An 18979-nucleotide genomic window follows, 5' to 3' on the forward strand; every position below is an offset into this window, starting at 1 on the left:
ATTGTCAGAAGAGTTGCTGTGTAATACACACATGTGTGAAATTATATTTGACATCAGAACACTTTCAGATCATACAGGTCTATGATCCTAGCTACTTGGCAGTCGGAGGCAGAAGAATTGCCCAGTTGTAGAATAGGCAAGTTAATGAGCCCTTTCTCAAAATATAAAGAAAGTTAAAAGACTTGGAGATGTGGCATAGTAATAAAGTATGTGCTTGTTTAAGTGATTGAAGTTCTAGGCTCAGTTGCAGTGCTAACAGGTTGGTGATATGTCTCATGGGCAGATGGTCTTGCTGCTGCACTTTTCCTTCCCCTTTGGTCAGGAAGCTTTTAAACTTCAAGGTAGAGAAAGAAGTGTTACCTCCTAACTAAAGGCTACTGCTTAGGTTTGGCCTATGGGCACCCTGTGTTGAGAAGGCTTATAAGCACACATCCAGATACCATAGAAAGAAGTAATTGATTGGTTATGGACATTTGAGCTGTACGGGAAGCCAGTGGTACCAAATATTTGCAATTCCTACTCTTAGGAAGAGAAAGACCGTAATTGATCATGACAGCTTCCTGCTGTGCCTAAAGAGCTTCAGGCTTCTGTATGTAGCCATTAGAGCAATTAATGGGTCTCATTCAGCCCAGAATGTGGGGGTATTTATATCATATGTGATCATCAAGAATTACAGGGATGACAACTTGTCTTTTCAGCCATCTAAAACTCATTTTCCTAACTCTGGCATTAATAGTCTCCATCTATTTAAAATGTCACCAGTCTTCTGAACTTCACACATTTATCATGTAACATTCTTTCTTAAAGTAGGTAAGAGAACACATATTAGTAATTATGAAATACTAATTAAAATATTAGGCATTGAAACTTTACAAAGTCAGCTTACCTTCCAAAATACCTTAGCCAGCTTTTCAGGTTCTGTATCTAAACCTCATATAAGCAGGACAATTATGGGGAGAAATCTCAGGGGTTTTGTCCAAGGCGGGAGGGAGGCCTTGGGAAACATTTATTTTCAGCATTGAATTAGTTAGACTGATGATCTCAAAGCAGCAGTCACAGGCCACATAGGGCTTATCCACTTTTGTGTTTAACCCTCAAATTATTGCCCCACTAGTTTTAGGTATTCGACCACATAGTTAATAAATAAAACTTGCACAAAAATGTACATTCCAACCCTGGATTAGCAATTATATTTAGGGTTGTGGCCCTCAGAACATGCATCCCATTCAGTTAGATGAAATCAAGCTGAGCAGTAAGAGAGAAGAAGTGTTTTGTTGTGGGTTTGTTTTCCTATTCAAATCTGTTAAAATTTAGGGGGGAAATGACCCAAGTGAGTGATGAGTTTCACAGAAAAAACTATTGCCTAGTTTTCTGCTATTTGTGCTACCTACATGGTCCTTATCGTTATGTAAGGTTTGAGTACAGTGTTAGGCCATGTCAGCCATCAGCCAGGAGAGAAGGGAACTCTGACGATGCTGTACAATTGCCAGCAAGGGCTCAGTTTCAAACCAACTGGTTAAAGCCACAATTCAAGACCATACCTATCTACCTCATTACTCTCAGCTGCCCATGATGCCTGTAGTGTTTGGCACTGGGCTACATAGATCAGGATAGACCAGCCAACTAATTATCAATCCATGGTTCTCAGATTTTAGTTGTTTGCATACAGCCTGTGGGATTTGTCAGAAGTGGCATATGAAGGTCTGACCTGAACAAAAGAAGTCTGGGTTTATCAATCATAGCTTGAAATCCTTGGTTTTCACCTTATGAAGTTCCCATCAATCATTAGTCAGCCCATATTTGTAATAGCCTTGTCTTGCATCTCTTATATTTGAGTAATAGTGACAGTGCCAAATGTTGATATGTCATGATGAAAATTTTCTCATAACAAGGGGAAAGCGGAAGCATGGGGTTAGTTTGCATGGGCACTTGCTATGTGCTAATATAACACTAAAGATTTTATAGGTTACTACTGCAGCTTCTGAAATCCTTCTTACAATATTTACTTTTTTCCAGCTGAAGCTACTTAGCTAAGACTTCAAGTGGTAGGGTCAACACCTGTAACCACATTTGTCTACATCAAACCCTGCTATTGGCCATTATAGTATTCTCCCTTCCAATTGCTTCCAGATCTATTTTACAATGGATAATAATAAATAATGACAATAACAATAATAATAGTAATAAACCTGTCCATATCATGATTCACTGAGCATATACCTGCCTATGCTCATATGTGAATATATGTACATATACATGTATATATATACATGCAGAACACATGATAGGACTCATATGCATATTAATATTTTTATTTTATTCAATTACACTTCCTTAGTGCTGGCTTTTAATCCTCTGACAAAATTTGTCACCCTACAAATGGCCGTGACAGGGATTTAGCGTGGTTCAACATGCAAATTTCTATCTAACAGAACCCCCAAGTGAATATTAGGTTTAAGTGGAGTGTCTTTAAGTACTACTCAAGACTTCTACTTTTTGACTATGTAGGCCTAAATAAATGTTCATTAACAACACCCCAAGCCCAGGAGACTGTAATTTCAGGTGTTGATGATGTCCTTCTTGCTACTTATACAAGTGAGGCATTTAACACTATCTGAAACAAACATATATGGAGAAGGAAAGAGATCTCATTGTTCCTAAAGCAAACTGAATCCCTAGAGAAGGGTGAGAAATTGTTTTCATGATTAAAAACTATAATAAAATATTTTAAAACAATAAGCCTGAAATTCTGCAAGAACAATACAGAATATTCCACAGTAGAGTTTAAAGATAATTATCATATGGTAAAACTCTATAAGAAGATGAAATTTTAAAAATGCACAGATGAATCATTATCTTCTAGAATGTTCTGTATATAATGGTTATTATATATATTTTATATTTTTAAATATCCCAACCCCTACTAGTATTCAATATGTATTTTAATATTCATACCACCTTATGAGGTTTAAACAAAGCCAAAAAAACAACCAATATCAATAATGTAATATTTTCTTTATATCTTATTCTATGTACATTATAATATGAATTCCAAATAGTTTCCTAAAGAATAAATCATTAGAAAAGTTGTCACTTCACAGAAACACTCTATCAAAATGCCTAGATCATTTTTTTCAAAATTATGTTTCCCTAGTAAATCCTGAAAGACTGGACAATTTTAACAAATGTAGACTCTTCCTTGAAGCTTGGGATTACAGAGCATTTGTATTTTGAAAATTTACCTGCCTGCTTTAAGATGATTGGGAGGTCTTTTTGCTGACAACTTCTCTTTACCTCCTTCCCACATCAGCAGGGCTCTCAAGTGCATAGAAGCTAGTGTGGTCCATCATACTCAAAACTGAGACCTGTACAACCTCAGCTTTCTCATCAGAGTATACATTCATCCATTTCAGACTGTCAGTCAATGGTGCCTGAAGGCCATCCCTTGGGATGAGACATGTTGCTTTCTCTTCTAAATGAACTAGTTGACATGATAAAGTTTCTTGTATGTTGCGTATGGATTTCTCTATGATTCTCTAGTTTTGTCAAAGTAATTCAGGATGTATTATAATAATCAAAATTTCAAGTTTCTTCTATATCATGTTACATATTGCTTTAAAATATTTATATGACACTTTGATATTTTCGTTTATTTTTATGATAACTATATAATTAAATTATTTCTCTTCTCCCTTTCCTCCCTCTAAATCCTCCCACATACCTCACCTTTCTCTTTCAATCTCATGTCCTCTGTTTTCATTGAATGATGGTGTGTGTGTGTGTGTGTGTGTGTGTGTGTGTGTGTGCATGCGTGTGTCTATATAACATCTTCGCAGTCTGTATAATGTCTATATGTTTTCAGGCTGACCATTTGGTATTAAATAACCAGTTCGTATACTCTTCCCCATTCTCAGCACTCTTTAATAGCCTGTAGTTTCTCTGTAGTCCTAAGGCCTGCTGGGCTTATCTACTTTACCCTGTCTGTTTCTGTGTCCTTCTATCGCTCATTTTCAGCCAGTCATGTTGGGGAGACTTATCAGTATAGCTTCTGAGATTTTTAACACCGAATCTTCTGGAAGCCACCCTTCTCCTCAATTTCTATTTCTAGATAGAAATAGACACTATGCATTTTATGTACAGACCCAAGTGTCAGACATCTCAGTGAAAGTAGGGTTAATTTTTCTAAGATGCATCTACTCTTACAGTTTACAAAGCAATTTATTATGTCAATCCTCTGGGCACTGCTAACTGCAACCAAGTGGCATCTTATATCATGAAGAATAAGATTCCTGCCCTCTTGAGTACATATTTGAAATATTCATGCATAGATCCCAATAGGCAAAGGACCCTAAAAACAACAGGCTTTTATTTTTCATTAATAAGGAAAGTAAAGGCCCAAAAGTCTTCTATTTCTCATCTAACCATCTGTTTAATGCATCATCAAAAAGCCTCAATAATGCTTGCCACTGCAAGGGTCTGAGGGTTGGTGTTTTCCATATTATACATACTTTGCAACCACAGTATATTGTACAAAAGCTTGAACATACTAGCCACAACACACTAGGATGACAAATTAGTCTTTTCACACATGTTCAAAAAGCTATTCCTTGATTGAGCATAAATGGTTGATTGAAATCCCTGTCCTTGACGGTCTGATCCAACATCCGCTAATTGGATTTCAGCTAATGGATTTAGAAAGCCAATATTCATGGTTAGGAGTCAACCTGTCTCTGGATCCATGCTTACAACAACACTGACTTTTCTTTTAATAGGTAGAATCAATATGTAAATCATATTTACACCAAGTTGACTTTGCAGAAATAGCCTGTTACACATACTTTAGTAGCAGCCTTTGAACTAATGAAAAAGAAACATAAATACAGAATCCTAAAGGCTGTCTGACAGGAAAGTGTATCTTTCTTTTCCCTGACTTGAATTCCCATATTATTCTGAACCATGTTTTACATCTAATTCTTAGCAGACAGGTACCCATTTTTCTATCACCCGTGTATTCACTCTGCCTGACAGGCATCCTCTCTACCTTCTATCATAACTCTCTGAATGATAAAGGATGTTAGTCACCCTCTCTTACACTGTCACAACAAAATATATTCCATACTTCTTATATAACCCCAAAGCAAAGTTTGAGGGAAAAAAATTAAAATATTTTTTCAGTAGGAAGCAACTGTTTTATGGGGTTAAGTGTGATTTTTATTCTAGAAATTCAATAAAATGTATGTGTAATCTAAGGCCCAGCCATTATGACAATATTCATTTATTGGTGATTTAGATACATCTTTCCCTTAAGTAGAAACCTATGGACAACATTTCCTGTGCTTAGTATTTCTCAATTAAGAAACAATGACCACAGTCATACGCGTTCATATTGCAGAAATATAAATACAGTGTAAAAAGTTGTACCATATCCTAACAAAAAACTGTACCTTAATCAGGGAAAACAATAGATCCTCAAAATGTTCCTTGTGCCATTGATGCCCGCCCACTCCACTCCCCACAAACATTAGCTTCCTTGTGATCCCTCTGCCACTTTCTTTATTCTTTGGAGCTTCCTCCCATTTATCCATTCACTCTTTGTCATTTTTGTTGGGAGCCCTTCTACTTCAATATTTCTGTCTGTATTCCATTCCTGGGCAGTAGCATTTATTTCAAGTGCTTCAGCCACTGCTGAGACAGCCAAGCCCACTAAGTGATTCTTGGCACAGGTCATCTCTGTAAACATTTGGCATTTTCTACAGCCACTTATTTTGTCACAGCAGAGAAAGGGTCTAGAATATAGTGAGTAGAGATTACTGATGGCAGTAAGCACCTGCTACGGAAAGAGCAGCTTCCCAAATGAAATGGCACAGGCCCCAAATTCAGTATTATTAGATGCACTGGAATATTTCATTTGAGTATCCTATAGAAACACTAAACTCAATCCATAACGAGAACAAGTTGTTTTTCTCCCCATCTTTTCTGTCCAAGTCAATACTATTCATTTTGGTATAATGCAGTAGCTTCAAATGTAACAATCACCTATCAGAGGCTGACACACTCCAAATATGCAAATATTCCTGATTATATGATCTACATACACTGAAGATGTTGTCAACTATCTATTGAGCCCTTGACCCTCTCATTCCCACCTGTCTACACAATGTATTCCCTAACTCTGACTCTTCATTACCACCATGATCCATCTGTCATCCTAAAGGTAATATGGCAGTTGACCTCAATCCTTTGCTACGGTCTTGGAGCTCTGACCATTGCTTATTGAGGAAAAAGGCTTTTCATTAACACACCTCAGCTTATCTTTTAAATCTTGTTTCTGTAACTCACACAAGTTCATCCTAAGCTTTTCATCAAGTCACTACCATAAGCATGTAATTTATAAACATCAAGTGAATTTTAACTACTTTTCTTGTTCTTAGCCCTTTTGTAATTCCTGGTAAATTTAAGTGAAAGCAAATCAGCATCTTATCAATTTTAGAACAAATCCCAGTTTTTTCATCTCTACTTTACTTCACACTACATGGGAATCTCTTTACGGTAGTTTTCTGCAAATAACACAAACCAAATAGATAGTGTTTTACCCTATAAAACGTATTAGCTACTATTGTTTCCTTTGGCAGCCATACTTGAAAAAATGTTTCCATTAATGCAGATTAAAAACAAATAGTAGTTACTATAACAAAGAAAATATTTTTATATCCTGGTACAATTGGGGCACAAATGGAAGAGAAAGTATTAAGAGGAGTGTGTGGGTATATAAAGCCAAAGGCCAGCACATTCCAACTTAGTATCAACTATTTTGCTGTGAGGTTGTGGGTGACTTATGGAGCATATTCCTCATTTCTGAAAGAGAAACATAGCTGAGGTATCATTCAAGTTGTGATAATAATCTGGATTCTAAATATGCATTTTGAATATATATTCAATTTATTGATAATCATATTAAAAATGTCCTTCTGAAAGGATTTCTCTCATTCTTTAGAGAGTCTCCTGTCTTAGCTCACATCTATCAATCATTTTCTTACAACCACCAGAAACTTAGAAGAGTTTCTTCTGTTAAGATATTCCAATAATATAGCAAATATATGAGTGCGTCTTTTTCCCTCACTGACTTTTTCTAGATGACACTTTCTGAAAGGAACCCACTAGGACACATCCACATCTTTAGAGCCTTTGGATTTCTATCTAGTAGTTCAGTCAGCTGAAATGGTCCTTTCAGATTCTTATATTTTGTCACAGACATAGACAAAAGGGCAGAAGCATTTAATTATTATGGAAACACACTCTTTTGTTGTTGTTGTTGTGTAAAGTAGCTGTTTATTAATTTTTAATCTTTTTTATTAATTTATTCATATTACATCTAAATTGTTAGCCCATCCTTTGACTTAAGATAATTACTGTGTTATAAAAAATTGAGCTATACATACAAAGTAAAATTCTAAAGGTTCTTAAGAAATGCCCTGAACACATTTTATTTGGAAAACTATATAGCATTTACTTAGATTTTAAAGCCAAACTGTGAAAACAAAACAATTATATCTCATTCAAGGATGTGGTAGTTAAACCTGCCTCCTGCTGTGTGTACCAGTGATATTTGTAAGCTGATAGGATGTTTTCTGACATTTTCATTTCTGTGTAGTTTCCAAAGCTGCTGCATCTTGCTATAATAGCTCTAGCCATACAAGCACATAATTAGGTACTTGGCATGTTTGAGCAGAAATGAATACTTAATCTTCTTGTTGAAAGTGGCTACATGATCAGAAATTAAATTATTTCTAGATTATTCTCAGTAGTATCCTCTTTTCCCTTGAGTTTTTAAAACTATTCCAAAAGTTATAATCCTCCTTTGTGGCTCATGAAAAAATCTTATTTTTCAACCTGAATAGAATCTCACTTTTGATTTATGAATGAAAATATCCTGGAGTTACTATAACTTTACTAATATCAATTACAAGAAAAATATTTATGTCCATAAGGAACTCTGCCAGTAAGATTCATAATATTAGGGTTCTTTTAGCTAAAAAAAAAAATGTGATCATCACAACAGATTACCAAAAAGTATTGAAGTGAAATTAATGTATTTCAGTAACTATTAAAATGATCTATAAAAGGATTTTATTAAAGCTTAAAGTCAGTACAGTTAATAGCCTTTAACTTTCATAATATCTTCCACATAGAATGTTACTCCTCAGACTATGGTATAATATCAACAGATGGATAAGATATAAAGACGTAAAATACTAAACTGCAGAGAGCTTGACGCTTTCTGTAAGAAGATGTTGTTTTGTGTTGACATGTACTTTATTATCTTCACCTTCCAGACCTACGGAAGACATTTGAGCAGGAACCCTTGGGAAAGGAAGTGTCCTTGGAACAGGAAGTCTTACTCCAGTGTCGTCCACCTGAAGGGATCCCAGTGGCTGAGGTAACAAAAATGCATTGCATTTAGCAGTTGGCACTTAGTTATTCTAACAGAGGCCTAATCCATGGCTAATGGTGCAGTGAATTAGGGCATGGCATGATGAATGGTTAGTAATGGAGTCCTAACTGCCTGCTGCTGGCAAAACAGATTGATTAGGAACTGATTAATGACTTGGGAGTCAATTAGAATGCCCCATTGGACAAAGCCACAGGCAGCATGGTTTAATTTTATCATTCTCTTTCAAAACAATCAGAAATGGCATTTTACTTTATCTGGCATCTATAGAAAGAGATGCTGTGATTTATTGTGGTAACTATTGTATTATTGCTCCTGATGATGTTTAAAAATATTAGTGCAAGAAAGATGTGCCTGTCCTGTGAGTTTGCACTGTACATGTGTGTTTTTTAGTTCATGATGTCATCACTGAGATTGAAAGGTGGTATCTCTTGCCATAAACATGTTCACTTTCATTCAGTAATATTTTAGTAGTTTATTCAATGTGTTGGTTCTGCTTAAATGAAGCCTAGGGAAAGCTAATGAAATATTATGGATCAGATATTTGGCATGGCTTTTCATTAGCAGAAGTATATTGCTCTTTGAAAATGACTGTAGTTGAAAAAGCTGCTCTACCTGACCCATAGGAGAATGCATGTTCTCCTGGTGACACTCACCATGATGCTGCAACACCCCTGCTGAAGGAAACTAATACCGTGTATTTCATTTGTTACCAAATAACTCTAAAACGTTCTTTCTCTTATATGATTAATAGAAAACTATCTTATATTTTCCAACATAATTATCATAGCTGCTACAGAGTTCTACAAATCCAAACACACCTCCATTTGACAAGTAACAAGGTTTGTTGATGGTCCTTGCTATCCACTAAATTTCATGAAGTCATTGGAAGGATGTACTCTATTTTGCATAGGTGCAAAGAGGCATATGCCAGTTGTTGCTATTCAAACCTAATATGGATTCAGTGGGCATGGTTCTGCTCATTTTGCATGCAACAAAATCTTGAAATTTTGCCTCTCCAACAAATGAGACATAATAACGTTGAAACTTTGAGTGATTCGTTATAAACAATTCATTTACCATTTGATTTCTAGTAGCTTTTCAGTCCTTTGAAGACTGGTACAGGTAGGAATCAGCTAAGGTGTCCCCTCCCCACAACCATAGCAAAACTGAGCATCTGATTCTTCTGAGTTAATAATACTGGCAACAAATTACTTGAAAATATATGCAAAAGGATTCCATTTTGTCTGCCATAACGTTTACTCAATGCAAAATCACATATTTCCTTTTTTTACTCTGAAAAAAAAAAAACCACCTAATTTTTCCTTGTCATTGGCATGTCATGTCTCTTCAGCACCATATCAGAAATTGCGTGATTATCACTCATTATTGTACCATACCACGTCCACACCTTGCAGCCCCGAAGCACAGGGTATGATTTATTGTGGCTGAGATGAAGGACCCCCTTTTCTAAGCAACATTTCATTTGAGTTGTGCAATAGTGCATCTGCCTCCTTACTTGTAGTTCTAAGGCAAGCCTGTCCCTAAAGCCACTGTGAGGTCCCAGCATCCTGTGAGCACAAACATCTGTAGTCTAGCTTTTACTCAACACAGCTTAAAAGCAACAGCCCCCAGAAGAATCTTACAGAGAGAATACCATGCTACTCTTTTTGTTCAGTCTCAACAAAGCAGTTCACTTTGTCAAGGAGTAAAGATTCATGACTTCAAACTAATTGGCTATGAATTTTATGTGTATCATCATTGGGGAAGAGTCTAATTAACATTTGGCAAGCTCAAAAATCATATACCCATTTGACATTCAAAGAACTATATTTAATACATATTACTTTTTCCTTCTTTTTTTTTTTTTTTCAGTCAGAGGAGAGATCAAACAAGCATGCTTAAGAGCAGGCTAATAAACTGCTGTGTAGATTCTTTTTAACACCATTAAAATCACCAAGATCAGAAAACCAGTGGATGTCTTAACATGACACTTTCCAGCTGCTATTTGCTCAATACCAAGAGAAAAAAAAAGTGTAGAAGGAAAGGGATAAAAGAGATCTTAGGAGTTAAGAGATTATTTGATCATTTTAGCTTTACTATAAGTACATTCGGTATTTTATATTCATTTTCTGTTGTTTATGAAACTTGAAAGCACAAGAGTGACATAAAATAAGATGTTGATTGTAACATAAAACCAGCAGGTAACATGCATGTGTTTTATGATCATTAGATCATCCCAAAGGAGGTCAGCCTAGGTAGATGTGTGCTTTGCTGCTGTCCAAAGCAACTACTTTTGAAAGAAAAGCTGACAGTGAATGTTCCATGAACACATGGCTGGTCCAGTCAGATGATCTTTGCTTTTCATGCATGTGGATGCTTTCATGAAGGAAGATACAGTATTTACAGATTATCAGGGAGCAGAAATTTTCTTCTAAATATCTAAACCAGCCTTCATTGAAAAAATTTCTAACCTCAATTATGATAATACAGCATTTGTGCATATAATGTCATAGGTGTTGCTCAGGTAGTAACAGTTGGTCCCTCCTGGTACTATTTGGGCATCCTGCTGCCTCTTTTATGGAATAGCAACTGATTTTCTTTTCAAAATCCAGGTTTAAATTCAAGTATGATCATGTTTTCCTCTTTGACTCTAGGCAAGATATTTAAGTATTTTGTATCCAGAATTTTTTTTCAGTCATATATGGAAGAGATTATTCATGTACTAAATGTTTGTGATATTTAATAACATAGTCCATGAAAACCACTTAAATATATCTAGACTCCTAGAGGGCTATCTACCATTATTTATACTATTATTATCTTATGTTATAAATTCCCAGGAGATTGAACTCAGTATCATAAAATAGCCACTGAACGTTTCTCACCCTAAGCACTTTGGGACACATGGTGGAGAAACTTCAGCTGTGTGAAGAATCACCAAGACACCACCTACATTCTATGGCCATTGGTTTGCTTGAAGATCATTAGTGTTACAGATAAATGTGACACTTGGAACACACCATTGTCTTCTGCTGATGCTAACCAAATCACCTGCTGTATTGCTTTCCTCATTGATGCGACCAAAGATCTGACAAAGGGCAACTTCAGAGAAGAAGTGTCTGTTTAGGATCATAGGGAATACAGTCGAATGCAATAGGGATGGTATTTCAGGAGAAGGCAGGGGCAGCTACTCACATTGCAGCTATAGTCAGAATAAAAAAAAAAAAAAGACAGAAAATGGGATATTGCAAATCCCCATGCTTACCCCCAGTACAATGAACCCCAATGCATACCACCTAACGACTGACTTCCTCTAGCAAGTTTCTACTTCCAAAAGGTACAACAGCATTCCAAAATAGAAGTCAGGTGGGGCCCAAGTATTCAAGCACAGGAGCCTGTGGGGGAACATTTCACCTTCAAACCATAGTATTGGCAAATGTCTTGAAGTCTTCACTGTAATTTCATAACTGTATGGTAATTCATATATTTACTCTTCTGTCTGATTATACATGAAGAGAAAAGGAACACAAATTTGGTTTATTATTGTATCTCTAATGACATCAAACTAGAGGTCACAATAGATTCCTAAAGTATATTAAACCTAATGAAAAAAAATAGAAAGGTATGTTTGATAAAATGGATAGGCTGCCTTAAGGAAATAAAACATAAAAATGTCAAGAATAATTATACCTTCACTTATAAAGGTATACCCCATCTAGAGAACCTCATGTGAGATGGTAGGATCCTATAATCTGAACTCCCAGAGCAGGAATCCAACTCACCAGGACTAGAAATAAAAGGATGCTTGGGAGACATTTCAGCCCGGAGATCACAGGCCACATTGAAATTACAAAGTAGACAATTTGAAAGAAAGAAAAACTAATCCTCCCAGAAACACTGTTTGGTAATATTGCTTGGTGCTTTTACAGCATATTTCCTAGTATCAGTACAGGAAATATTCTTTCTTTGTCTTTCTGCTGGCATTTGACTCCATTTCAATAACAAGTCTCTCTCCCATCTCCCCGAAGAAGCAAGAAAATTAATATGCTGTAGAGTGGGTGCTGGGTCATTCTCAAGGCATAATAGCAGCTCTCCATGAAATTAATCCCTCTCTCTCATTTGAGTTCCTGCCTAGAAAATGTTACTATCAGTCAGCAAGCCTGGGATGCTTTATCATCAGATTATTTCTTTGGGGGATCACTGGATCAAATCATCAATGGAGTCAAGGTTTTTTGGCATGGTAGGAGAAAAAAAAAAACAAAAAAACAAAAGTTTTCACTAAAACCTGCGATTTGTCTCACCTTTAACAAGGGGATAATTGCTTCTCTAATTATAATTGAGCTATTTCTTATAGGAGTTTAATTGGAGGAACAGGGCACAGTGTTCAACTTATTGACCCAGTTGTACTTAAAACCTGTCTTCTTATTTATCAACATTTGCATCTCTAATTAGTGAGTGGGAAAATATGGGGTGAAGTGTGAAAGCATAGATTGTTTTGCTGAGTTTAGTCATGATAAATAGGAAACAGATTTTTTTAAGTAGATACTGACAAGACCAAATCCTACTGGCAGCCAGAGGCAATACCAAATGTGCAACATCAGGTGGCTTTCTGTCTAATTGCTTATTAATATGGCACACCCCCCCTCAGAATTGGTGGAGATGAATTTTCTGGCAGGTGCACTGTCTACCAAGCCGTGAGTCATGCTCTTTGCAGGTAAGAGAGGCTTAGAGAGAAATGAAGAGTTTGGTGGTCCTCATTTGGGAGGGAATGTTGGTTTCAGTGCCTATAATATCTACTGAAATTTTTTCCTTTTGTGTATAGCAGCATGAAAAACTAGAATGTAGGTTTATTTTTTAAGCCTTGTGTTCCTAGAATGGTCATTTTAAGCTTTGCCTTGTTCCAAAAACATTGTCTACTCTTAAACCTTTAATTTTTAATCTATTTCTATTATTTAATACACTGAGCATAATACAAAGCCATATATCTGTGGATATTTAAATATTTAAATTAATGACAAAATTAACATTCAACACATCAATTTATATAACAAATGTAAGCTACGAAACACATTGTCTTACCAGCTACGGACTCAGGGTTCAATTTTCAAACATGCATAGTCTTTCCTTCAGGGAGATAGATGCAAAATGCATATTCTATCTTCTATGTATTATCAATCCACTTATCCAAAAATACTTCTTGTAGATTCACTGTGCACTCAATACTCTTATGATTATCCTGAGAGAGAAAAAAACAAAATGAAAAGGCAGGATGAAGGCATTCTTAGGTACCTCCAGAGAAAGAGAATAAAGCAAGATTGTATGGGAGAGGGAAGCCAAACACAAGGACATGTTAGGTGGTTGTTGAGGGTTGAGAGTGTTCAAGGAAACTCTGTGTGAAGAGAAGTTTTCACTGAGACCTGAGCTACAGGAAGGAGCCAGTCTTGAAACAAACTGGGTCATAAAGCCCCAGGCAATAGAGGAATGGCACAAATCCCCCTAGGCACGGATGGTTTCCAATGCCTAAGCAGGATGGTCTCCAATACCTGTCATCTGAGAGCCAGTGACAGGAAGACCTTATTTGTCTGAGGGAGGAGTTCAGGGTCTATAGATATGACAAGCCACTTAGAACCACCTTTAAATGCATGGGATGCCACTAGAGATTTTAAATAAAGGATTTTCACAACCTGATATGTAGCTTTAGAAGATCACTCTTACTACTTCATGGAAAATAGATTTTCATTGTTTGATAATGGAGGTGGGGAGACTATGTAGAGTTCTTGCTTGGCTCTCATTGACATCCAAACAAAAGAAAATAGTTGCTTAGCCCAAGATAAAAATAGAAGGTCATGAGAAAAACAAGAAAACACAGGACACACATATTTTTTCTGAATGTGCCATTTAAATATGATTTTCCAAAATGGAGAAAATGTGTAAATTGTTTGTTCTGTCTTCCATGTCCACGTTCAGCAGACCAACTAGCACAAGCTCCTTCTGAATGGACTAAAGCCAGTGGTCAGTGGAATCTGTTACTACATCTAATCTCATTTGTGCTTCGGCAATGAGCAAAGCACTAAAGAGATTCATAATCACAGGACAGAGAGGCCTTCTATTTTCATGACCCTGATTTGTTGCTAAAGAAAAGTTATCTTGTATTTTAGATCGTTTTCTTGTTTGGGAATTCCATATGTCTACAGTCTATTTACCTCGGTCAGCGTGGACAAGATATCTCCAGAGAAAAGAAAGAAGGTTTGCATTTCCTGGTCATGGTCAGACTTACCACAGTTTTGAGTAAGAAAGGCTAAGAATTGCCTATCTATCTGGAAGTCAAGTTCTTAGTGAAAAGTAATAACAGACTAGTAACACCAATACTCTTGCTTGTCAACCTACAGCTCTTTTAATGTAGAAAATTTAGCTTTTTAAATACAATTCTGGGCTGATTTGTTCTCTTGTGTTGTGGTGTCATTCAACTTTGGTACTTTTTTCTGGTTTTTAATTTCATTTCTCCATTAGTGTTCATTACGTTAACTTCTTTGTCCATTTGTTTTTATCTCTTCACGGTCTAACTCCAGTTTTAGACGTTCACAGAACTGAAGATGAGTTCGCCTCCACAATATGGTCTGTGTACATTCAGCTCTCAAAAGCAATGAGCCAGACATATGTGCAATTAGGGGAGGAAAACAAATTCCCTTTCTTGGCAAATTCCTTCCTTCTGCAGAAGTTACAACAACTGAGCAAAATGTCACTGCAGTTTCCATTTGAATTTTTTAAATTCTTTGCCCATTTTATTTTTACAAGTGCCTAAGGATAGAATTTACCTTGTTTGAAGACTGACACTTTTTAGAGCACATGAAATACCTTTATTTTCACAGATCTACTGAAAGGTGCAAAGAATACTGAATAATGACCATCAAAGTACAAGTAGATGAATTCTTTTTTCAGATCTGAAAAGCAAATAGCTGCAAAGAGAATGTGGCCTTCCTTTCTTGGAATGCTTTCTTGGTTATTTGAGACATTCAAAGGAGACAGTAAGATATTTCTTGCCAGTGGAGCAAGCAAAAAAGGGAAAGGAACCTGGAACTTCAAACCTATGAGCAGAGCAAATCTTAGGCAGCCCCTACACACACACACACTCACACACACTCACACACACTCACACACACGCACACACTTCATCAGCGTATGCCTTTTTCAGTCTACAAGTGTAACTTACATGGAAGCTCTCCCCTGGAAAACCTGACAGTAACCGGTACTGTGTACAATGCGATTACTAAAACTTACAAAAACTGCCTATATTTTCTATATTCTAGCATATTTTAAGAAGGTAAAAACAAGCAAATGAATTAATAATAATAGTAACAATAATAATAATAATACTTCAGACTTGTCATCTGTAAACCAGTCAGTGAAACTTGGCAGGCTCCCAGAGGTTAACTAATACACCTATGAGAAGCTTAGCTTGGCTGAGTGTGCATTTGATAATTGCCCAATAACTGCTTTTCCCATTCGTTTGATTAATGTACCTATATACAATTCTCTACCAAATCCCCACTCTCATAGGTGTGCACACACTTAAGAATTCTGTTGTGTCTCTTTCCAGTGTAGTGTTCTGGCACAGTAGGCCCCAATTTGCTATTAACAATGTAACCTTTCTGATAGATGTGAATTTTTCTACATAATGGTTGCTGGAGTCACTTTTTCATCTTGGATGGCATGTGGCAGTTTCCTTGGTTAATTAGGACAAATGTGCCAATTATGTTAATGTTTCTCTCGATACCAATCAGTGAATAATTAGACAAAACACATCTGTCTTTCACAGGGGAGGAGAATAGAAAAAGTATAAGGTTCCTGGCTTCCTTTATTGACATATATGATTAGACAATACCTTACTTAACCAATCGCTGGCTCAGCAAGTTTTTGTGTTAAAATGGTACAGGGTGCCAGTGGCCACTGAGGGTCTGAATAGCTCCACAAAGTGAGAAGGCTCTCTGCAAAGAATTGAAACCATCCTTTCTTCCTTCATACCAAAAAACAAAATTCATAGTCCTATTGGTAATGTGTAGTTAAGTTATGTATTTATTTGTCTCTAATCTACATAAATGAATAAGTTCCTGTGTAGAATTATTTTAAGCTCCAGAAAATAATTTGGCTTTATTACTGTAAGGGATTGTGCTAAAAGAAATCACAAACTTCAGCCTGTGGGACAGGAGTAAAAGGATTGTGACTGTACAGAAGCCACAATGGCATTCTAGTTTGCTACAGTCTCTATTAGAGCTTTCTATGGATCTAAACCTCAGAGGCTTCTGGTTAGCGGAAAATTCATGTTATCCCATTGTAATTTTATTGGCATTGACAGCCCATATTTTGTAGGACTGTAGGGAAGAGATGAAGTTGTATTCAAATTACTTAATGCTATAAGCAACATCTCCATCCTTACTGCCATCTTTGACTGGGTCTCAGAATATCCTAACAGAAAGCTTGTGAATTTGTTTCCAATTCAAAGTTTGAATTTCAAAGTTTGAAACTCAAAATTTCCTAGTAAATATGGTACATATATATGTGTGTGTGTGTGTGTGTGTGTGTGTGTGTGTGTGTGTGTGTGTGTAAACATTTAATAACATTCCACTATATATTTATCATCTGTGGATCTCATCAGAAATAATCATAAAGTTTGTATTATTGAGACCTCAAATATAACATCCCAGTTGTTTTTGAGAAGCAGTTGGTTAGAAAATGAAACTACAATTCCTGTTTGTAATTTTTCCCTTACGGTGATGCTTTTAATTAAAAAAAAAAAAAACAGCTCAGAAAAGATAATAATTCTGAAAGACAGTCATAGTTCCTAGCACTCAGTGTTCCTCACACATTAATCGTGCTTGTGTATTTTCCTTTTACTCAGGGGATTGAGAAGAATAGAGAACTAAGAAAGAGGCTATGGTGGCTAGCTTTAACTTTTTCTTGCTCTATCCCCAAGTATTTGAGTTTGATTCTCCAGTAGTAAAACAGGAAAATCAATATATTCTTAGCAGATGTTTTAACGTAAAATCACCAAACACTACTAGAAATAATGTTTGATTGACCATCTTGTTTAAATAACTCCCCGTTTTTTACTCTCTTAGCTATAAGAACACTAAAAGGTTTAGGTCAGTATTAGGTAGCACAACTATTGTGAGATTTGGTTAGGAAAATGCTAGGTAAATAAATGTGAACAAATGAGTTTTCAAAACTGGGATTCAATTTAAGAGTTATTACTTATTCCATATGCAATTGTGAGCTCTATTATTGGGAACCATATATTTTTCTGTCTTTGTCCATGGTATAGATTTTCTCTTAAAAATAAATATAAGGTATTTAGAAACAAGAGAATAGATAACATTTAAAATGTTGGAGTGACCTCTCAGTAGAACTTATAGAAGCCTGGGCCATTGAGCGGTGTTTTACTGCAAAGCCTTGCTTCCCCTGACAATAAAGATGGTAGTACTGACTTTTATAAAATACCAGTCATTGTGAAACTATAAAACCATGCATCTAAGAACCATAAAGGCTCTTTCTTAAATCAAACTGCACAGGTAGAGTTGGCAGTCTTATAAACCTTTTCTAGAAACACACAATGGGGACAGTATGCTTCAGTCCTGGGACCTATAATCAAATTGAGAATCACTCGGCTTCATTACTAAAGTCATCCTAGCATTTGAATTGGATGATGAGAGCATCTGGGGAATTCTTAAGCATATGGTCCTCCTACAGCAAGACCTGGGAACCCACCCTCGTGCAAGAAGAGTGGAACTATAACATCTCCTCTGTGAGTGGACATCTGAGGACAACTTTTAGTCCTCAATCCTTATTTCAACATGTGGGCCCCAGGGATAAAATTCAGGTCCCTAGGTGTAAAGAGAAGACCTATTGAGCTATCTCACTGCCCTCCAGCATGAGGATTTAGAAGCCAGTATTCATGGACTTTCATACAATGATAAAGTCAAAGTCGTATTCTTCCCAAGTGTTTACATGCCTGGCTGGTATTAGAAAATTTTAAAATACTTACTTTTTAAGAGAGACATTGATAGGCAGATTTGGGCCCAGGGGTCCTGCTCAAACTAAGGCACCAGCCAAGGACAATACAGGAGGTAAACTTTAAACCCCTTCCCAGATCTAGCCAATGGTCAGAATATTCTCCACAGTTGAGTGGAGAGTGTGATACGACTTTCTCACGTACTCTGGTGCCTCACATTTGACCATGTCCCCTGGAGGGGGAGACCTGGTGGCACTCAGAGGAAGGACAGCAAGTAGCCAAGAAGAGACTGGATACCCTATGAGAATATATAGGGGGACGTAATCCCCCTCAGGAACAGTCATAGGGGAGGGGAATAATGGAAAAATGGGGGGGGGAGGAATGGGAGGATACAAGGGATGGGATAAACATTGAGATGTAACAAGAATAAATTAATAAAAAAAAAAAAAGAGAGACATTGAGGACTCTGGGCCATGTTTAAAACACCATATTTTGACAGTAGCCTCTGAGTTAAGTTTAGC

General features: G+C 36.5%; 1 protein-coding gene across 2 annotated transcripts in view; it reads left to right on the forward strand.

Annotated features, from left to right (window-relative positions):
* The window catches only part of Unc5c (unc-5 netrin receptor C), a 351840-nt gene that overhangs the window by 252389 nt on the left and 80472 nt on the right, over positions 1-18979 (forward strand). For both annotated transcript variants that reach the window (XM_051165895.1, XM_051165896.1), the window contains exon 4: positions 8334-8437. In XM_051165895.1, coding sequence (XP_051021852.1) covers positions 8334-8437 — 104 coding nt within the window. The remainder of the gene's footprint in view (positions 1-8333; positions 8438-18979) is intronic.

The sequence above is a fragment of the Acomys russatus genome, chromosome 23 (genome assembly GCF_903995435.1).
Source record: "Acomys russatus chromosome 23, mAcoRus1.1, whole genome shotgun sequence".
Lineage (NCBI taxonomy): Eukaryota > Metazoa > Chordata > Mammalia > Rodentia > Muridae > Acomys > Acomys russatus.